The sequence below is a fragment of the Dermacentor variabilis genome, chromosome 8 (genome assembly GCF_050947875.1).
Source record: "Dermacentor variabilis isolate Ectoservices chromosome 8, ASM5094787v1, whole genome shotgun sequence".
NCBI lineage: Eukaryota > Metazoa > Arthropoda > Arachnida > Ixodida > Ixodidae > Dermacentor > Dermacentor variabilis.
In genome coordinates, this window is record NC_134575.1 from 135352219 (window position 1) to 135368571 (window position 16353).

Genomic DNA, 16353 nt, shown 5'->3' on the forward strand with positions numbered 1-16353 from the left:
GCAAAACGCTCATTTCAAGAGAAAATGATGACCGACTCCTGTGGCTGCAAAATGAATTTTGCACCTACGTGAAGACGATTCAAGACTGTACCATCACAGGTGGCGTTGGGAGCTTCACAGAGGAAACACACAGCGCCCTACTTTTTTGCACTAAGTCAACAAGGAGGTAACCCAATTTCTGCTGAGAAGAGAGATCAACTACGTTTTGACTAGGAAATTCAACAGTGATCCTATCGAGGCATTATTCGGAAAACTACGGTTTATTTGCGGAGGTAACGATGCGCTAGACGAAAGAGCCGTTTCTGCAGCTTTGGATCACATTGTAAAGGAAAAAGCACTGCCATCGAAAGAAGCCACCATACAAGGTGACGACGTTGAAGAAACGGCCACTTCTGTTTCTCAAGATCTAGTTCAAGAACTGGAAGGTCTGTGAGCACATTCACCAGCTCCGCCTCCGTCTGTTGCATACTCAGGCTTGGTGTATGTAGGTGGCTATATTGCCAAGCTTATCAGCGACCTTGGGTGTGACGCTTGCGTCATGCTTGTGACGACGAACAAGACAAGCAGTCCTTTGTACAAACTTCTGCGTGCACAAGAAAAAGGCGAACTCCACTATCTAAAGCTGGAGTTTCTTGCTCTCCTGGAAAAGATTTCGACCTTTTTTGAAAAGGCAGTCAAAGAACTTCCAAGTTCAAAGATTCTCGAAGCCTTGCTGCTTATCGTTGAGCCGCATCTAGAAGACTCACCCTTCCTATGCTGCCCGGAGGGTGTTGACAGGAGTCACAACAAACGCTTAGCACATCTGACCTCAGAAAAGTTTCTCTGAATTCTCCTGGTCAACTATGCAAAGAAATTAACGGACCAAAATGACAAGCCGTCTGGTTTCATTCACAAACCAACGTGGAAACATTTCAGGCTATGAACGACGTGCCTCGGTACTGTGAGTCGCACGAGAATGTTGTACAGTTTATTACAAGCAGTGCTTGTTACTGCTGTCAGTTTTCTTAAGTATGTGCAAGGTTGTCACAGTTTCAAAGGAAAAAGCATCTGTCGCACCTTGTGTGTTTTACGCAATTCAGCAGACCAATTCGAATGTTATCGAGTTGCAAATGTTATTATTGTTATAATACATATTAAAGTACCGCCATAGTATGTGCTGGCTTTTAAGATTAAAATAAATGTTCCCTAACCCTGGTTTCTAACTAAAGTATCCTGCTTTACTGCTACATCTGGCAGTCACAAATGATCCACCCTAGCATGCTAATGCTATACACCATCATTAATTCTGCATGCTAACTTTAATGTTTTCAGCTCCATCTACTAGTTTCCGGCTTAGCATGCTTATAGCGTTGGCTGCAGAAGGTACGGTTGTCAAGTTCTTGTTCAATGCTGGGAGCAGCCGTTCAGAAACCCATGCAAGGTGTCCGAACCAGCGCGCGCCGTGATGCTCATGCGAACATTTCTGCAGCTACCCTCGAGCGGAGAGGGTTGGCTCGCAGTGCCCCCGGAGAGTTGCGGCGGTAGGTAGCAGCGGCCCCTCTTGCACAGGCCGTAAAAGGAGAGAGCGTGCGCACGTCGAGACCGGCCGTGGTTACACTTTGTAAATGCCATATGCTTCACTACTGTTTATGCCAGAAAAACAGGCATGCACGAAAGCTGGACATTTACTTACAGGGTGCAAACCTGCACAATGTCACATGCTGTTTTTCAAAAACTCACTCACGAATAGAAAACTAAACTACACTGCATAAAAACTAAAAGCAAACCCAACCTGGCAATCACGTGGTCATATCCCACAGTCAAGATATGTAAGATCACACAGGAAGACGACGACTTCACAGGCACCCCACGAAGAAACAAGGGTCAATCTGCCTTCGGCTCCAAATATTTCCACTTGTTTCTTGCACTGAATGCACACTAAGGGCATTCGAGAACAGCTGCTGCCCGTCAACCTAGCGCAATGTTTACCATCTGCCATTGGTATGCTGACACTGGTGCAGATAGCTCAATGTGACCACTGAACAGCGTTGCAACAAACAGTTAGTTCAGGCACTTATGTGTCATTAGAGAGTTTTAGCCTACCACCTCCACTTCACCACCAGCACTGCAGCTAGCTCTCTACGCACTAACTTAAGCTTTATGCATCTGGCATGGCTTAGATAGCAAGCACAAGGCTGGCGTAACCGTGGTGGCAGCGTAACGGTAGAGTGTACGCAAAATTCTAAAACTATCATTTCAATACATGCACAAATAAGGACGATCCACTGTGATGCATATGATATGTCCCTGAGATGCAGAACCAAACAGCCCTCACTACTGTAAAGAGACACCGCAGATAAATGTTAAGTCAAGATATATGGCTAGGTTATGCCTTAGTAATGGCAAATCAGTCAGCCTCATTGTGTATGCTGACTAAGTAATGCCGAAAGAAAGAAAATAAGGAAGACAGGTGCCGATGCTGCTGTGAGAATACCGTGCGAGATTTGCATGACATTACGGCATTTGCAAGTGCATGCTCAGGGTTAATAATTTGTTGAAAAGACGTGTTACAGTCGGCTCCGATATAAGCTAACACTCAGCTTGGCAACCTCTACAGCATAAAAATGGCCTTAGTTGCACAAAAATGTTATGTGAAGTCTGCAACAATACACTGACATCACCAGCACTGCAGTTTAGGCATGGAATTCAATAACGCGGAGATCGGCCTTCACTTTTTCCATTAAAAGCAAACTGCTTTTACCCACCAAAGAAATTAGAATAAGGTAAGGTATGGAAAAAATACCTCTCCAGTCTAAAATGCCTTAACATTTGCTGTTAGTGTCCTTTTATTCGAGTTGTTTGGTGACCGACTGTTTGTTGCACAATATTGTCTCATTCTGTTTTCTCACTTCTTGACTTAAAAAAAAACATAAAAGATTGCGTGCCCAACCTTGCTCTCTATACCTTACTGCACTGCTTGGGGTGTGAAATACTAAAAAACAAAATACAGGAAAAGGATTATTTGTCAGCATAACTTTCGAAGTATCAATACATTAAATGTCTGTGTAAAGTTCAGGACACTTTTCATATCAGTGTGTATCATGTCTTATTGCACTTATACCATTCAAGTGCAAATGTACACCTTTGCAATATTTAAAAAATATCAGATGACTGTGTATCAATGATCCAGTCAGCACCGAATGCTGCATTTGTGGATGCTGCTGACAAAGTGATTATGAAAATGCATTTGGGACTGCTACAGGATGAGAAAACTTGTGACATGCGCACTGATACTATATAGCTAAATGTATATTTGTTATCACATTTTTAGTGATTTGTACCATAATGAACAATGCTTGTGAAAAAATGTACAGACAGGCATTGCACGTGACCTTTCTACGCTTAGCTACAATTTTGCTGCCACAGTTTGCCATGTAATGCTGACAAACTTGCTAGCTGTCACTTGTACGGTGTGATTCAGTATTACAGTAGTGTATAATCAGCCACGAGTGAAATGCAATCATTCATGCACAGAACATTCCTGAACTTTCCATATGCATAATGTTCAAATGTGCTGAAGCATACATGCTTTATGTAATGGTGCAAAAGCCACACATGCGCCATCAAACCATTTGCAGGGCCGTTTCACAGCACAAATATACATGTTACATTGCGCTTCTGAATGCCGGCTGCTAAAATTATTTCATTTCACTGATGTTGATATAACACATAGGCCAACTTCCACGAGTCAATACTGCACACTCTGCTGACACGAAGGCTGAAGCAGGCGTGGCAGCCTAAAGTTCATCACGTGACAGGGGTGAAGTGCCAGCGTGATCAGCGTAACGCATAACGAGCCGATAAAAATTGACAAGGTGCTCGTAGTTTGGGCACGAGATTCGCTCGTTGTCACCATGGAAACGACTAGAGGCCTCTTGTGGTGTCAGGAGTGCTGGCGAGAACCGGTACACGTTTCGGGTAAGGTCCAGGTAGTGCCGTGTGTCCGAGTTTCCTATTAACAAGGCTGCATGGAAGAAAACCAGGCACACATGAAGTTGTCCATTTCCTAGGTTTAAATCTAGCAGAAGATAGCTGAAGCAACTGAGTGCACAAAATCATGGAAATTAAATGGGCAAGCAGAATGTGTCTGTGTGCAAAAGAGTGCAGATGTAAGTCACCCACATTATGTATATGGTGGCACAAAAAGACCACTCACACATCAAAGTGTCTTGCTTGCTATCAGCAAAAGCCAGACTTACTGAGCAGCGGGGAACATAAGGACCATAACGCGCACTACAATTAACGTGATAACTGCATCAGGTGTGTCAGAGTACTACACCTGGAACACGAAAACATCAGGAAGATTAACAGGCAAGGAAACAATTGAGGTGTAAATCGAGACTGCTTATTAACCTTGCGACGAGGTGTATTGTTCACAACATTGTGGAACGCTAGGTAAAGGCACTGTAAGGGCTGTCCGTAACACAGGGCTTGCTCGCGCTTAAAACACGCTTAAACACGCTTAAATGTTTTAAGCGTAACACGCTTAAAAGTAGCAGGCGCGTTGCACAGCTCGAAGGGCATGACGTTAAACTCGTAGAGGCCATTGGGTGTAACGAATGCGGTTTTCGGACAGTTAGGTTCAGCCATTGGAACTTGCCACTACCCGGAGTGCAGATCCAAGCAATTGAAATGTTCTGCGCCTTGTAAACAGTCGAGAGCGTCATCAATCCAAGGCAGTGGATAAACATCTTTTCTCGTTATCTTGCTTAGGCGTCTGTAGTCAACACAAAGGTGAATGGAGCCATCTTTTTTTCTTACCAATACGACAAATGAAGACCAAGGACTTTGAGAGGGATGGATGACTCCACGTTTGAGCATATTGTCCACTTGCTCTGTACTGGCAGGCAGTCCACTTGCTCTGTACTGGGTACTGGCAGTAGTTAGTGACCAGAATCGCAGTTGACCCAGACGTTATAGTAAGCACGGCAAACGGAAGAACAATGCCTTTGCGCTGAGTAAACAAACCGGACGGCGTAAACACTACAGTGGCGTCATATACGGCATCAGACGACAGGATCACAGCCATTGCCGACTCAGGGGGTATGGTTGTGTTGGCATCAACAGTGTGTTTGTCGGCAAAGCGATGAGAGCTGGTCAGCAGCGATTCACATAGTGGTAAAATCAACACTTCTGCACGCAAACAGTCAATGACAGCATGATGACGTGACAGGAAATCCCAAACCAAGGATGAGGTTGTGAGAGCGCAATGGTAGCACGAAACACTCGATTATGTAGAGAACGTCGTTGACGACGACACGGGCCATGCATACAGCTGAAGGGTGAATTCGCTGCACGCTGGCAGTGGTGAGCACCAGGTCAGAGCAAACTGTAGTCACTTTTCATAGCTTGCGGCAAAGGCTCTCGTGAATGATGGAAACCGCTGCTCCGGTATCGACTAGTGCCACTGCGGGTACTCCCTGTACAAAAACGGTAATAACATTTTGCGGTGAAGAATGAGGTCTTGAAAACGTCTATGTATTTGCTGTTCTTGCCTTGGGAACTGCACCAGTCAGTTTCCCTCTTCAGTGGGAGCTCGACGACACAGGGGTGAAATCGAACGCCAACGAGGGAAAAGGGAATGCCGAGTTTCCGACCGGCGATCAGTGTCAAGACGTCGCGGTGAAAATGGAGGCGTGGTGCCATATTGTGGCACATAGATGGGCGTGTCAAAGGTGGCACGCGTAGTTGGGGCGTGGCGGCGACAAGAGCGCGGTACATGGCCAGCAATGCCGCAGGCGAAGCAGATGGGCTGGTTCTCTACAGTGCGCCACGTCTCGGTGGGACGAAAAAACTGTGCCGATGGTCGGGCAACTGGAAATGAAGCCAGATGCACGGGCGATGAAAAGGAAAGTGTCGGCGCAGGTGGCCGTGCAACCACGGCTGCATAACTGAGTGGAAGCGACGTAGGATAAGTGGCAAAGTCGGTATGGGACAGCGGCGCACTCATAGGATTGGGTGGGGGGGTTGTAGGAGCTGCAGGAAGCGCTTCGGATATCTGAGTCCGGATGGCTTGCTGCAGCATTGGAGGCAAACCTGCCGTAGTTGCGTCGCTGTGAAGCAGCAGCGAGAGCTGCCTGGCCACCTGTTCACAAATAATATCTTTGATATGCTTTGAGAGGGTCGAGTTGGTCATGTCGGGAGAAAGCACGATGTTCGAGACGGAATCAGCATCCTGAATGTTCTGGTGGGTGATGGAGCGTTGGGGGTGCAGTTCGTCAAAGCTCTGGCAGAGGTTAATGAGGACGGATACGCTAGTTGGGCTTTTGGCCAGCAACATCTCGAATGCGCCGCCCTCGATGCCCTTGTATATGTTTCATCTTGTCATCCTCTGACATGCTGGGATTTACCCACTTGCACAAATTGCAAACATCCTCGATGTAGCTGGGGAATGTCTCTCCAGGCTGCGCACTGGCGTAGGCGCTGTTCAGCGCGTAGCTTACGCACAGTGGGGTGATCAAACACTTCAGCGAAAAGAGTTTTAAACGTGGACCAGCTTGTAAAGTTGGATTCGTGGTTGAAGAACCAAAGTTTGGCTACGTCGGTGAGGTAGAAAGGCATAAGGGTCAACTTAGGCTGGTCATCCCATTTGTTACGGGCACTTACACGTTCGTACGATGACAGCCAGTCTTCAACGTCGTGTTTGGCGGTCCTGAAGATGGGTGGGTCATGTTGATGAGGGACGCCGGCGCAGATGACAGTGGCAGCCGGTGGTGCAGGCAACGAGGTGGCAGGATCAGGCATGGTGCAGGGCGATCTCGTAGGCAGGGTTTGAGTGCGCAGCTCCAGGATGAGGCGAAGGATCTCAGCAACCTCTACCAAATGCAACGAGGTGTATTGTCATTTATAACGTTGTGGAATGCTAGGTAAAGGCACTGCAAGGGCTGTCCGTAGCACGGGGCTTGCTCGCGATCACGGCACGGTCCTTCATCTTCCTCTTCAGTCGGCACATACACAGGGGCGTGTCTGCTTCATTACAACCTTTGAGAAACAACCCAAGACAGCAGTGACACCCAGGCTGTCAAACATGGGTGTCTTAGGAACACTATTCATTGGAGTGCAGTCACATCTTGTTATAACGAAACAGGATATATCAGCGTATGGATATGATGAAGTTCTCTTAATTCCCCCTGAATGTCTCATACAAACACATTTAAAATCTTGCTTTAAGGAAGCAAACATACAAATGCCTATAATCGACTCACTGTCTACATAATATTACCTTTTCACCAATTCTGCCAAAATCTGGTGCCCCACAGTACTCCTAGTGACTTGCCTCATACAAAAGTTAAAAACTTCTGGAAGCTGCCGGCAAATCCAGTAGTTGTCAAAACGGGCTCGCTGCCACATCAGCAGCCTATGCTAATACTCTAGAGTATTACTCTAGAGTATTATTAGGTGGGTGTACATTAATACACCTACTAGTACAACAGCCTTTTGCGCCATGAACTTTGTGCACAGAACACGTCGTGCACTACGGTCAAACCCAAATATAACGAACAGGTTCATGAAATAAAAGTAGTTTGATATTGACATGTATACTTGTTTTTCGGGTGACCGCTTTTCACCACTTAACAAATGTTATCGCTCAGCGTGGGACATGCCCGCATGTATTTGAAGTTTCACGAATGTTATCGATGTTTCTACCCGTTGTCTGTTGTCACCCACACTTGTGTAATCCGGCTACATGTGAGACGTGAATTGTGTAGAATTTTTTGGAAGACACTCTGGAACCTTCGATGACCCATGTATAAAAGCTGACGTGCTTGACCGGCAGATCAGATTTCGACGATCGGCGACCATGGTCGTTGCTATCGCTGTACTTTGAGTGTAACTTGCTTTTGTGGGCACAAGTTCACCCAATAAAAAGTTAGTTTCGTCATTCACAGTTTTTCCGCTGTATTATTCACTATCACTACTACATGAAAATATACAGTAGAACCTCGTTGATACATTCCCGTTAAGTACGCTTTCCCGGCGCCAATGTTCGCAATCAAGAACATAAAAAATGGCCCAGTAGAGTTACGCTCATCTTTACTGCTTCAGATGATAGTGGAAGACAACTTTTTGGCACCAACGTACAGTGCATTACCAAATTGCAATTGTACGATATGTTTTCCGGCTGCTATATTCCATGTAAACAAGAAAATGTGCAAAATGCGCGCAGTTCAGGACAGTATATAGCTGCCCACTGCAGCAACTTCACTGCAATACTCGCCCGACCGTCTCGCATGAAAACGACGGCGCGCACTGGGTTTCTCATTTCGGTACCAGCAAATCTTCTCCGGGGTCGTCGCTTGTGGCATTCACACCTATCACCACCAATCCTACTACAATAAGCATCTTTGCCTATCTGTTTTACAGCACATGGTGTGCAGTGCCATTGGTAGCGTATTGCACGCTTTTGGTGGGCGATAATCCAAACGCGTCGCAGTTCCCTGCTGCAGGCGCCGCAACGTGGCCATCACGTTTCGTTTCGGCGACATCCAGCGTTGACTGCCAGCTTGATTTCATTTCAGTTTCCCTTTGCTCTCTTAGAACACTACGCATTAGGAAAACCACAAAACGCTTCTCGGGCGGCCGGAGCACCATAAGCATGACATGCATCGATGTCTTGTGCCGCAACGATCCACACGGCGCTTTGCATTACGTAGTTGTCGACAATAGTCGAGTCTTATTTTTTTTGTTACTTCGGATCGTACGTTTTCCTGGTTAGTACGTTTTTGTCGTCATTTTCTCCAGAACGTATGAATGAGGTTCTACTGTACTAGGTAATTCAATATACCGATGCTTGCCTACAACGAAACTAAACAAACTTTTGCAGTGCGTTGTTACATACAGAGTGGTTAGCTTTAGTAGGGAAAAGAAGCAAGGAAGGAATCCATGTATTGCAAACAAAATAGTGTGCACAGTAAATGATGTTTTTTGCCGCAAGTTAAAACACACCCAAAAGGAAGACACATAAAGACAACACAGGCAACACTTCCAACTGGTTAAGTTTGGGCTGTGACCCATGAATATATATACACATACACGCATGCACAGGCTCTTCACAAATCTATGTTAACCCAGCGGTCAAACAATCTTGTTTCCAATTTGTAGAGCACGATAGATGTATCGCTAATGCAATTTGAGCTTTTCTTTTTCATATAGTAAGCTTTCATTAGCTAACGTGCTGTTTCATTTCTATATAAAGCTGTGCCAAAAAGCTGATGATGATATGTAGTGTTTATCGGCGCAAGGGCCAAGTGTGACCAAAGAGCGCCAAGGCAGTGGTGACGAGTACTGAATGGACTAGTGGCTGATGTGACGTGGCTGTAGAGAGGCCTAAAACTGAGAGCTATAAGTTGCATAAAATACACAAGGAATAAAAATATGAGAATGGCTGAAGTAGGGTATGCTATAAGTATAGGATGTACAACAATGGTGTAATAGCGTTACATGAATAAAAATGGACAGGTGATTGTTGTTGACAAATAGCACAACAGCCTCAGCTGATACCCTGAGTACAAGGGCCTGGAGGCATGTGCTATAACAAAGGTTCACATCGCAACCGTGGCCTCTTGCAAGAGGCCGTGTTACGAATTTCTTGCACAGAAAACGTGGAGCGTGTCAACGTCGCTTAAAAAGGCTAAGGTAGATTGCATGTGAAATAGCGGTTCTCTGCCTAGAAAGAGTGCCAGGTGAAGTTGTATACACTGACTGTATGCTAAAGGGAAGAGTTTTTTCCTCTCAACTTGTGTTTCGCGGCATTCTAGGAAGACATGCTGAACACTTAGTGTCTCCCCACATCTACTACCAAAACTAGAAACTAGACCAACCATGTCTTATGTTGGTCACTAGACCAACATAAGACATGGCATACAGAGTCAAAAGTTTGAAGTGCAATTCATGGAGCAAAATACATGGCATCCATAGTGTTAGAAATGTGTGAAATGGAATTTGTACTTATCAGCAAGTACAAGGTTCATAATAGTTACAATGCTGCCTTTGTGTGCACACGCGGAACCGACAAGACTGGAAACAAAGAGACGACGACCATGCCACGACTAGCCGGTCGGAAAAAAACACATCACGTGATTTGTGGTGTGACAGATCGCTGATTTGCTCTGGCGGCGTTGTAAGTTCCAGCGATGTTACTTTGTTCATGGCCTCCGAAATTACATGCTTGCTGGTGTTTTGCGGGCAATCTCGGAGGCCATTCCTCATTGCCATTCATTTTCCGCGCCGGCGCTTTGCCGCAGGGGTGCCGTAGCGCCAGCGACGTTATATTGCCACTGGAGCGGCGGTTTGATGAGGGCGGGCATCGGTTGCGCCTGCAGCGCACGGCACAAAACTTCGTTAAAAATAAGCCTTGGTCCATTGAGTGAGTTCGTTAAACTGAAATATTGACTGTTCCGAAATTCGTTTAAGTGAAAAATTTTTGCATAGAATCTATAAGAAAACTGCCGGGAATATTTAAAAAAGTTCGTTATTCTGAAATATTTGATAAACCGACGTTCGTACAACTGAGAGTTTACTGTATATGAAAAAGAAAAGCTCAAATTGCATTAGCAATACATCTATCGCGCTCTACAAATCAGAAACAAGATTGTTTGAACACTGGGTAATGTAGATTTGTGAACAGCCTGCGCATGCATGTATGCGTATATATATTCATGGGTCACAGCCCAAATTTAACCAGTTGGAAGTGCCGTCTGTGTGGTCTTTACGTGTCTTCCTTTTGTGTGTGTCTTAACTTGCGGCAAAAAACATGTCTTTTAGCAAGCACCAACTAGGCCAACAAGCAGTTCTGTTGAACAGTAAAACTTTGTTTATTTTTATTTCACGGGACCCAAAAACACGGCCCAAATTCACTGAGTGCCACAATAAAAACAAAATTTGAATGCTTACAACATCAACACACCTTTATTTACACAATGAATTAGCAAATCTACATCTATTTTGCACCAAAGCAGTGCAGAAGCTGCAATTCTCATCATCTCATGACTGATTAGCACTGTACTAGCAGCAAAGGCCTCGTCACTTCATTCGCAGTGTGCTTGCAGCGCACAACTTCATTCGAAACACGCATTTCACTACCGCGTGCACATCACGATAATATTTTAGCCAGTAAGCTGGTCCCTAACAAGTTGTCCACCCACTGCGATATAGCTGGTGCTCTTTTACAGCTTCTGCCATGTTTGCGACACTGCGTGCACAGCCACTGCACTGAATCAAAACGAAACTACTGTTTGCCGCAATTGCTGCAGAGATAACTGTGGTCACTGTGGATGCGATCATGGACGGCAATTACACAGTTATGAAGGCACATGGCCTACGCGGTGTTATGCGCAATGGTGAATGCAAACTGTTGCAACTTAACGCATTTTCGAAGTGCGCGCACCTTTTATCGCCTCATCTGGCGATCCTTCGGGTTCGGACTATCTCTACTAACACGTGCTCCCTTCTATCTTCCTGCCACTCGGCTACTTATAAATACGCTCTACACCTTTGAATAAACGTTCATTTTGTTCTACTGACTACGCTGAGGCTTCACTGGTCTGGCGTTATTGCGAGCACGCCATGGCTATGCTACAGTGGCGACGAAGATGGACATCGCCCATGCAGTGAAAGTCGACGCTGAACCGGAACCCACGCAGAACCGAGAAACCAAGGTCATCATGGCTCACCAACTTCCCGACTTCGAAGAAGGCAAAGATAAGTGGAAGCCGTACCTTATTAAAGTAGAAGCATACTTCGAAGCGAATGCGATTGAAGACTCAACTAAGAAAAGAGCATTGCTTGTTGCTGCGTTATATACGCATACGATCCAAGTGCTGGCAGGGAAGGTGGCTCCACGCAAGCCAAATGCATTGACGTATGAAGAAGTCGTCGAAGTTTTGAGTGAGCACTACAGTCCCAAAAGACACGAAATCACTGAAAGCTACAAGTTCTTCAGTCGTTGTCAAGCGGAGGGCGAGCCTGTTAATGAATTCCTGGTAGACATTCGCCGAATAGCTGACAATTGCAATTTTGGCAGTGCTTTGGATCGCATGCTTCGAGATCGCATTGTTTGTGGAATACGGTCAGGTGCCCTGCAGAAGCAGCTACTGGCACAGCGAGAATTAACGCTACAAGACGCTGAAGCGATGGCCCTTGCAGCTGAGGCTGCGGATAGTGATGTAAAAGAGATGATCGGACCGGCAACGACACCCGTGTTAAAAGTACAGGCGTATCGGACAGAAACTCTAGTGGATGAGAGGAGGGCTGCCACACGTCAAGAATGCGCAAGGTGCGGTAGTACAAAACATAATGACGCGTGTTGCTCCTGGTCTAACGCTCGCTGTTACCGCTGTGGACGACGTGGTCACCTTGCAAGGAAATGTCGAAGTCGCGGGGCTAGAGAACAAGGCACGGCAAGGACAGCCCAAACTAACACCCTCTTGGGGACGGAAGCCTCAGCCGACAAGGAATCCGAAGCCACCCACATTTGGACTTTGGTATCCCAACGAAAAAGCTGTCTGGAACCGCCGATCCGCCGAACGTTTGATTGGTGCGGTGTGCAGCTGAGCATGGAAGTTGATACCGGGTCGCCCGTTTGTGTCATCCCGCGTGAACTATATTATAAGCACCGTGAGCAATGGCCGAAACTGAAACCGTCCAGTCTCAATTTATCTTGCTACACAGGACGCCTTCCAGTACTTGGGGAGCTTGCGCTCCAGGTTTGTCATAAAGGGGTGACAGTGGAGTGTGCGCTGACAGTCTTGGACTGTGCGGGACCAAGCCTCTGCGGTCGCGATTTAATCCAGCGGCTGAACAGCGCAGGTGCTCCAGTGGTTAGTTTTGTAGAGAACTCGGCGGCAACAAATGACTCGAGCGAATCCAGCGTGAACAGCATATTCAATGACTACAACGACGTGTTCTCCGAGGAACTGGGGCTAATCAAGGGTCCTCCAGCCAGCCTGCACATGAAGGAAGGCGCCGTACCGAAGTTCTGCAAGGCCAGACCCATTACATACGCGCTACGCGAGCGAGTGTCACTCGAGCTAGACCGTTTAGTTTCTGTGGGCGTGCTGTCGCCGGTGGCACACTCTGAATGGGCAACGCCCATAGTCGTAGTGCTTAAGAAAGACGGCGCAGTAAGAATCTGCGGCGATTTCAAGGCCACAGTAAATCCAGCGTGTGCAACTGAGCAATACCCATTGCCAATCATTGAGGATATGTTTGCCCGATTACACGATGGGGACTATTTCAGCACTTTGGATTTACGGGATGCATACAATCAAGTGGCGCTAAACGATAACGCGAAGAAAGTTTGCGTCATTAATACGCCAAAAGGGCTATTTTGCTACAATCGACTTCCTTTCGGTATAGCCTCAGCGCCCGCAATATTCCAAAGGAAAATGGATGAGGTATTGGCTGGCCTTCCAGGAGCACAGGCTTATCTTGACGATGTGCTCATTTCCGAAAAAGCGAGTGACGGCGGCGAAAGGCTGAAAAACGTCTTACAGCGCTTCCGAGAGCGTGGTGTAAAGCTAAGGTTCGATAAATGCAACTTGCGCAGCCCAGCAGTAACTTATCTAGGCCATCGGATCGATCGTGATGGGCTTCATCCGACAGAAAAAAACCTTGACGCTATCATGAAGGCACCGAGCCCCTGTAATGTCAGTGAGCTTCGTTCATTCTTGGGTATGATTACTTTTTACGCGCGGTTTCTGCCGAACATGTCAACCACACTTGGCCCATTGTATCAACTGCTTGAAAAGAACGCACGCTGGCAATGGAAACAGCCGCAAGAGCACGCGTTTGATCTTGCCAAGCAAAGCCTTAAAACAGCCAAGGTTCTAGTTCATTTCGACCCTTCGAAGGAACTTAAACTTGAGTGTGACGCGTCTCCGTACGGTGTGGGAGCTGTCTTGTTTCACACGACCGGTAACGTTCACAGGCCCATTGGGTTCCGCTCGCGAACATTAACGCAGGCGGAGCGCAACTATTCGCAGCTCGAGCGAGAGGCACTGGCACTGGTATTCGGCGTCACGAAATTCCGCGACTACCTTCTAGGTCGGGAATTTACCTTAGTGACTGACCACCAGCCATTGTTGGGCCTGCTGAAATCGGACAAGCAGACGCCCACAATGGCCGCCGCACGGATACAACGTTGGGCACTCCACCTGGGGGCCTACCGCTACCGGCTACAGTATGCACCAGGACGACAGATGCTGAACGCTGACGCCCTCAGCCGACTTCCGCAAAGATCTTCGGAATCTGACGATGACGGTGAGCCGCCCGAATATGTGCTGTCGCTAAACCAGCTGAACAATGGCACCATAACAACGCGTGAGCTGAAAGCATTAACGGCTTTTGACCCTGTCCTGGTCGAGGTCAAACGGTACATATTACATGGGTGGCCCAGAAACGCAAACGGAATGGCCCGGGCCGTACTGCCGTTTTTTGACCGCAAGCTCGAATTATCCGTAGCACATGAACTGGTGTACTGGGGTAATAGGGTCATAATACCGACCGAAGCTAGGGAGCGAGTGCTGCATCTTCTACATGAAACGCACCAGGGTTCACCGGCAATGAAATCTGTCGCTCGTTCTTTGTTCTGGTGGCCAGGCCTCGACAAAAACATTGAAGACGTGTCTGCACAATGCCAGTACTGTGTGCAAAATCTGCCGATGCCAACTGCAGCTCCCGTCGTCAACTGGCCTGAAACAGGCGAAAGGTGGTCCCGTATTCACATTGACTACGCGGGTCCGATCTGCGGAAAAATGATACTCGTAGTAGTCGACGCACACACCAAATGGCTCGAAGCAATACCTTTGTCACATGCCTCAACGCAGACTACCATTGACTGTCTGCGTGGCATTTTCAGCAGGTTTGGAATACCGCGCACGATCGTTTCTGACAACGGGACCCCATTTGCCAGTCAAGACTTCGCGTTGTTCGTGGCAAACAACAACATTGTGCACCTTCGATGCGCTCCATACCATCCCCAGTCTAATGGTGCGGCGGAAAGGGCAGTGCGAACGATAAAAGATGGTCTTCGAAAAATGACGAAAGGAAAACTGGAAGAGAACCTAGTACGGTTGCTATTTAACTACCGGAGGACTCCGCGAAAATCGGGTAAATCCCCAGCAGAGCTCCTTTTGGGCTATCAAATACGCTCACGCTTGGACACATGCTTTCCTCCAGCACTTGCAGGGCCAAAAGAGGACCAAGATGACTGGCTGCCGCTACCTGCAAGTGAAGTGTATACCCGCAATTATGGTGTGGGGAGCAAGTGGACGCCCGGTCATGTGAAGGCGACGTCGGGAGCGAGAATGGTGACCGTGGAAACATCAGACGGAGTCATCCAGCGGCACGTGGACCAGGTCCGCCCTCGACAGGAAGTACCAGGCGTCAAACCGACAGTAACTACAACCACCACACATCGCAGTGAGCCGGACCAAGCAACACAACTACAGCATCCAGAAACGGTGAATCCGGATGAAGGCATAACCGCTCGGCGCATTCCAAATGGCACCCGTTCTCCAGACTTTGCGGCACCAGATATTCCAGTGGCCCCGTTGCATACAGGTGTCGCCCAACAAACTCTGAGACGCTCAACGAGAGAACGCAAGCCAGTGCAACGCTTTCATTTCCGAGGAGGAAGGAATGTTGCAACTTAACGCATTTTCGAAGTGCGCGCACCTTTTATCGCCTCATCTGGCGATCCTTCGGGTTCGGACTATCTCTACTAACACGTGCTCCCTTCTATCTTCCTGCCACTCGGCTACTTATAAATACGCTCTACACCTTTGAATAAACGTTCATTTTGTTCTACTGACTACGCTGAGGCTTCACTGGTCTGGCGTTATTGCGAGCACGCCATGGCTATGCTACACAAACAAAAGCTATAAAGGCACAAATGGGCACGAAGCGTTCATTCCCGTCTTTGCCGTATGGTTTTCCACTGATGCCTACGACGACGTCGACTCCGCTACGTCGTTTTGGTTAAATGCTGGCATTGCTATCGCTGTTTTGCATTGCACATTCACGGCACTCCACACTCAGAGAGTTGTCTGCATTAACCAGTGTGCAGTCAAGTAAGCCTGAATTAATGAGAGTTTGATTCCGTTAAGTAAGGCCTACGCTTGCTGGGACCAGAGCCCGAGCATGATTTATCCAAGTTTCTACATCAACGGTGGTCAAATTAACGAGGTTGTACTTAATTATCGAGGTTAGTAGGCAGTAAGTACTGCCTGTCCCTTAAAGCTGTTTCTCGGCATCGCTAGCATAGCATTCTAGATGTCCCTACAGTACCCGCACAGCTCATACACTACAGAATAA

At 47.2% G+C, this 16353-nt stretch overlaps 2 protein-coding genes across 4 annotated transcripts in view; one reads left to right on the plus strand and one right to left on the minus strand.

Annotated features, from left to right (window-relative positions):
• Positions 1-16353, minus strand: part of LOC142590601 (N-fatty-acyl-amino acid synthase/hydrolase PM20D1-like) — a 141278-nt gene that overhangs the window by 55546 nt on the left and 69379 nt on the right. Inside the window, exon 11 of one of the 3 annotated variants that reach the window (XM_075702913.1) lies at positions 1647-4003. The exons of the other annotated variants lie outside the window; for them this stretch is intronic. Within the exon in view, the coding sequence (XP_075559028.1) occupies positions 3777-4003 (227 nt within the window). The 3' untranslated portion in view covers positions 1647-3776. Of the gene's footprint in view, positions 1-1646; positions 4004-16353 lie in introns of those variants that run through there. 3 annotated transcript variants of the gene reach the window in all.
• LOC142590786 (uncharacterized) lies at positions 11979-15692 on the plus strand. Its single transcript, XM_075703201.1, has 3 exons — positions 11979-13160; positions 14115-14358; positions 15226-15692. Exons 1-3 carry the CDS (start codon positions 12075-12077, stop codon positions 15690-15692), a joined length of 1797 nt encoding a protein of 598 aa, XP_075559316.1. The 5' UTR covers positions 11979-12074.

Bases quoted from the DNA above. Each gene is read 5' to 3' on its own strand.
- LOC142590786 (XM_075703201.1), top strand. From the start codon at position 12,075: ATGCTTCGAGATCGCATTGTTTGTGGAATACGGTCAGGTGCCCTGCAG. The intron at 13,161-14,114 runs GTAAGAATCTGC...ACTGACCACCAG, and splicing joins TGCTTAAGAAAGACGGCGCA to CCATTGTTGGGCCTGCTGAA. The intron at 14,359-15,225 runs GTGAGCTGAAAG...CAGCACTTGCAG, and splicing joins CAATGGCACCATAACAACGC to GGCCAAAAGAGGACCAAGAT.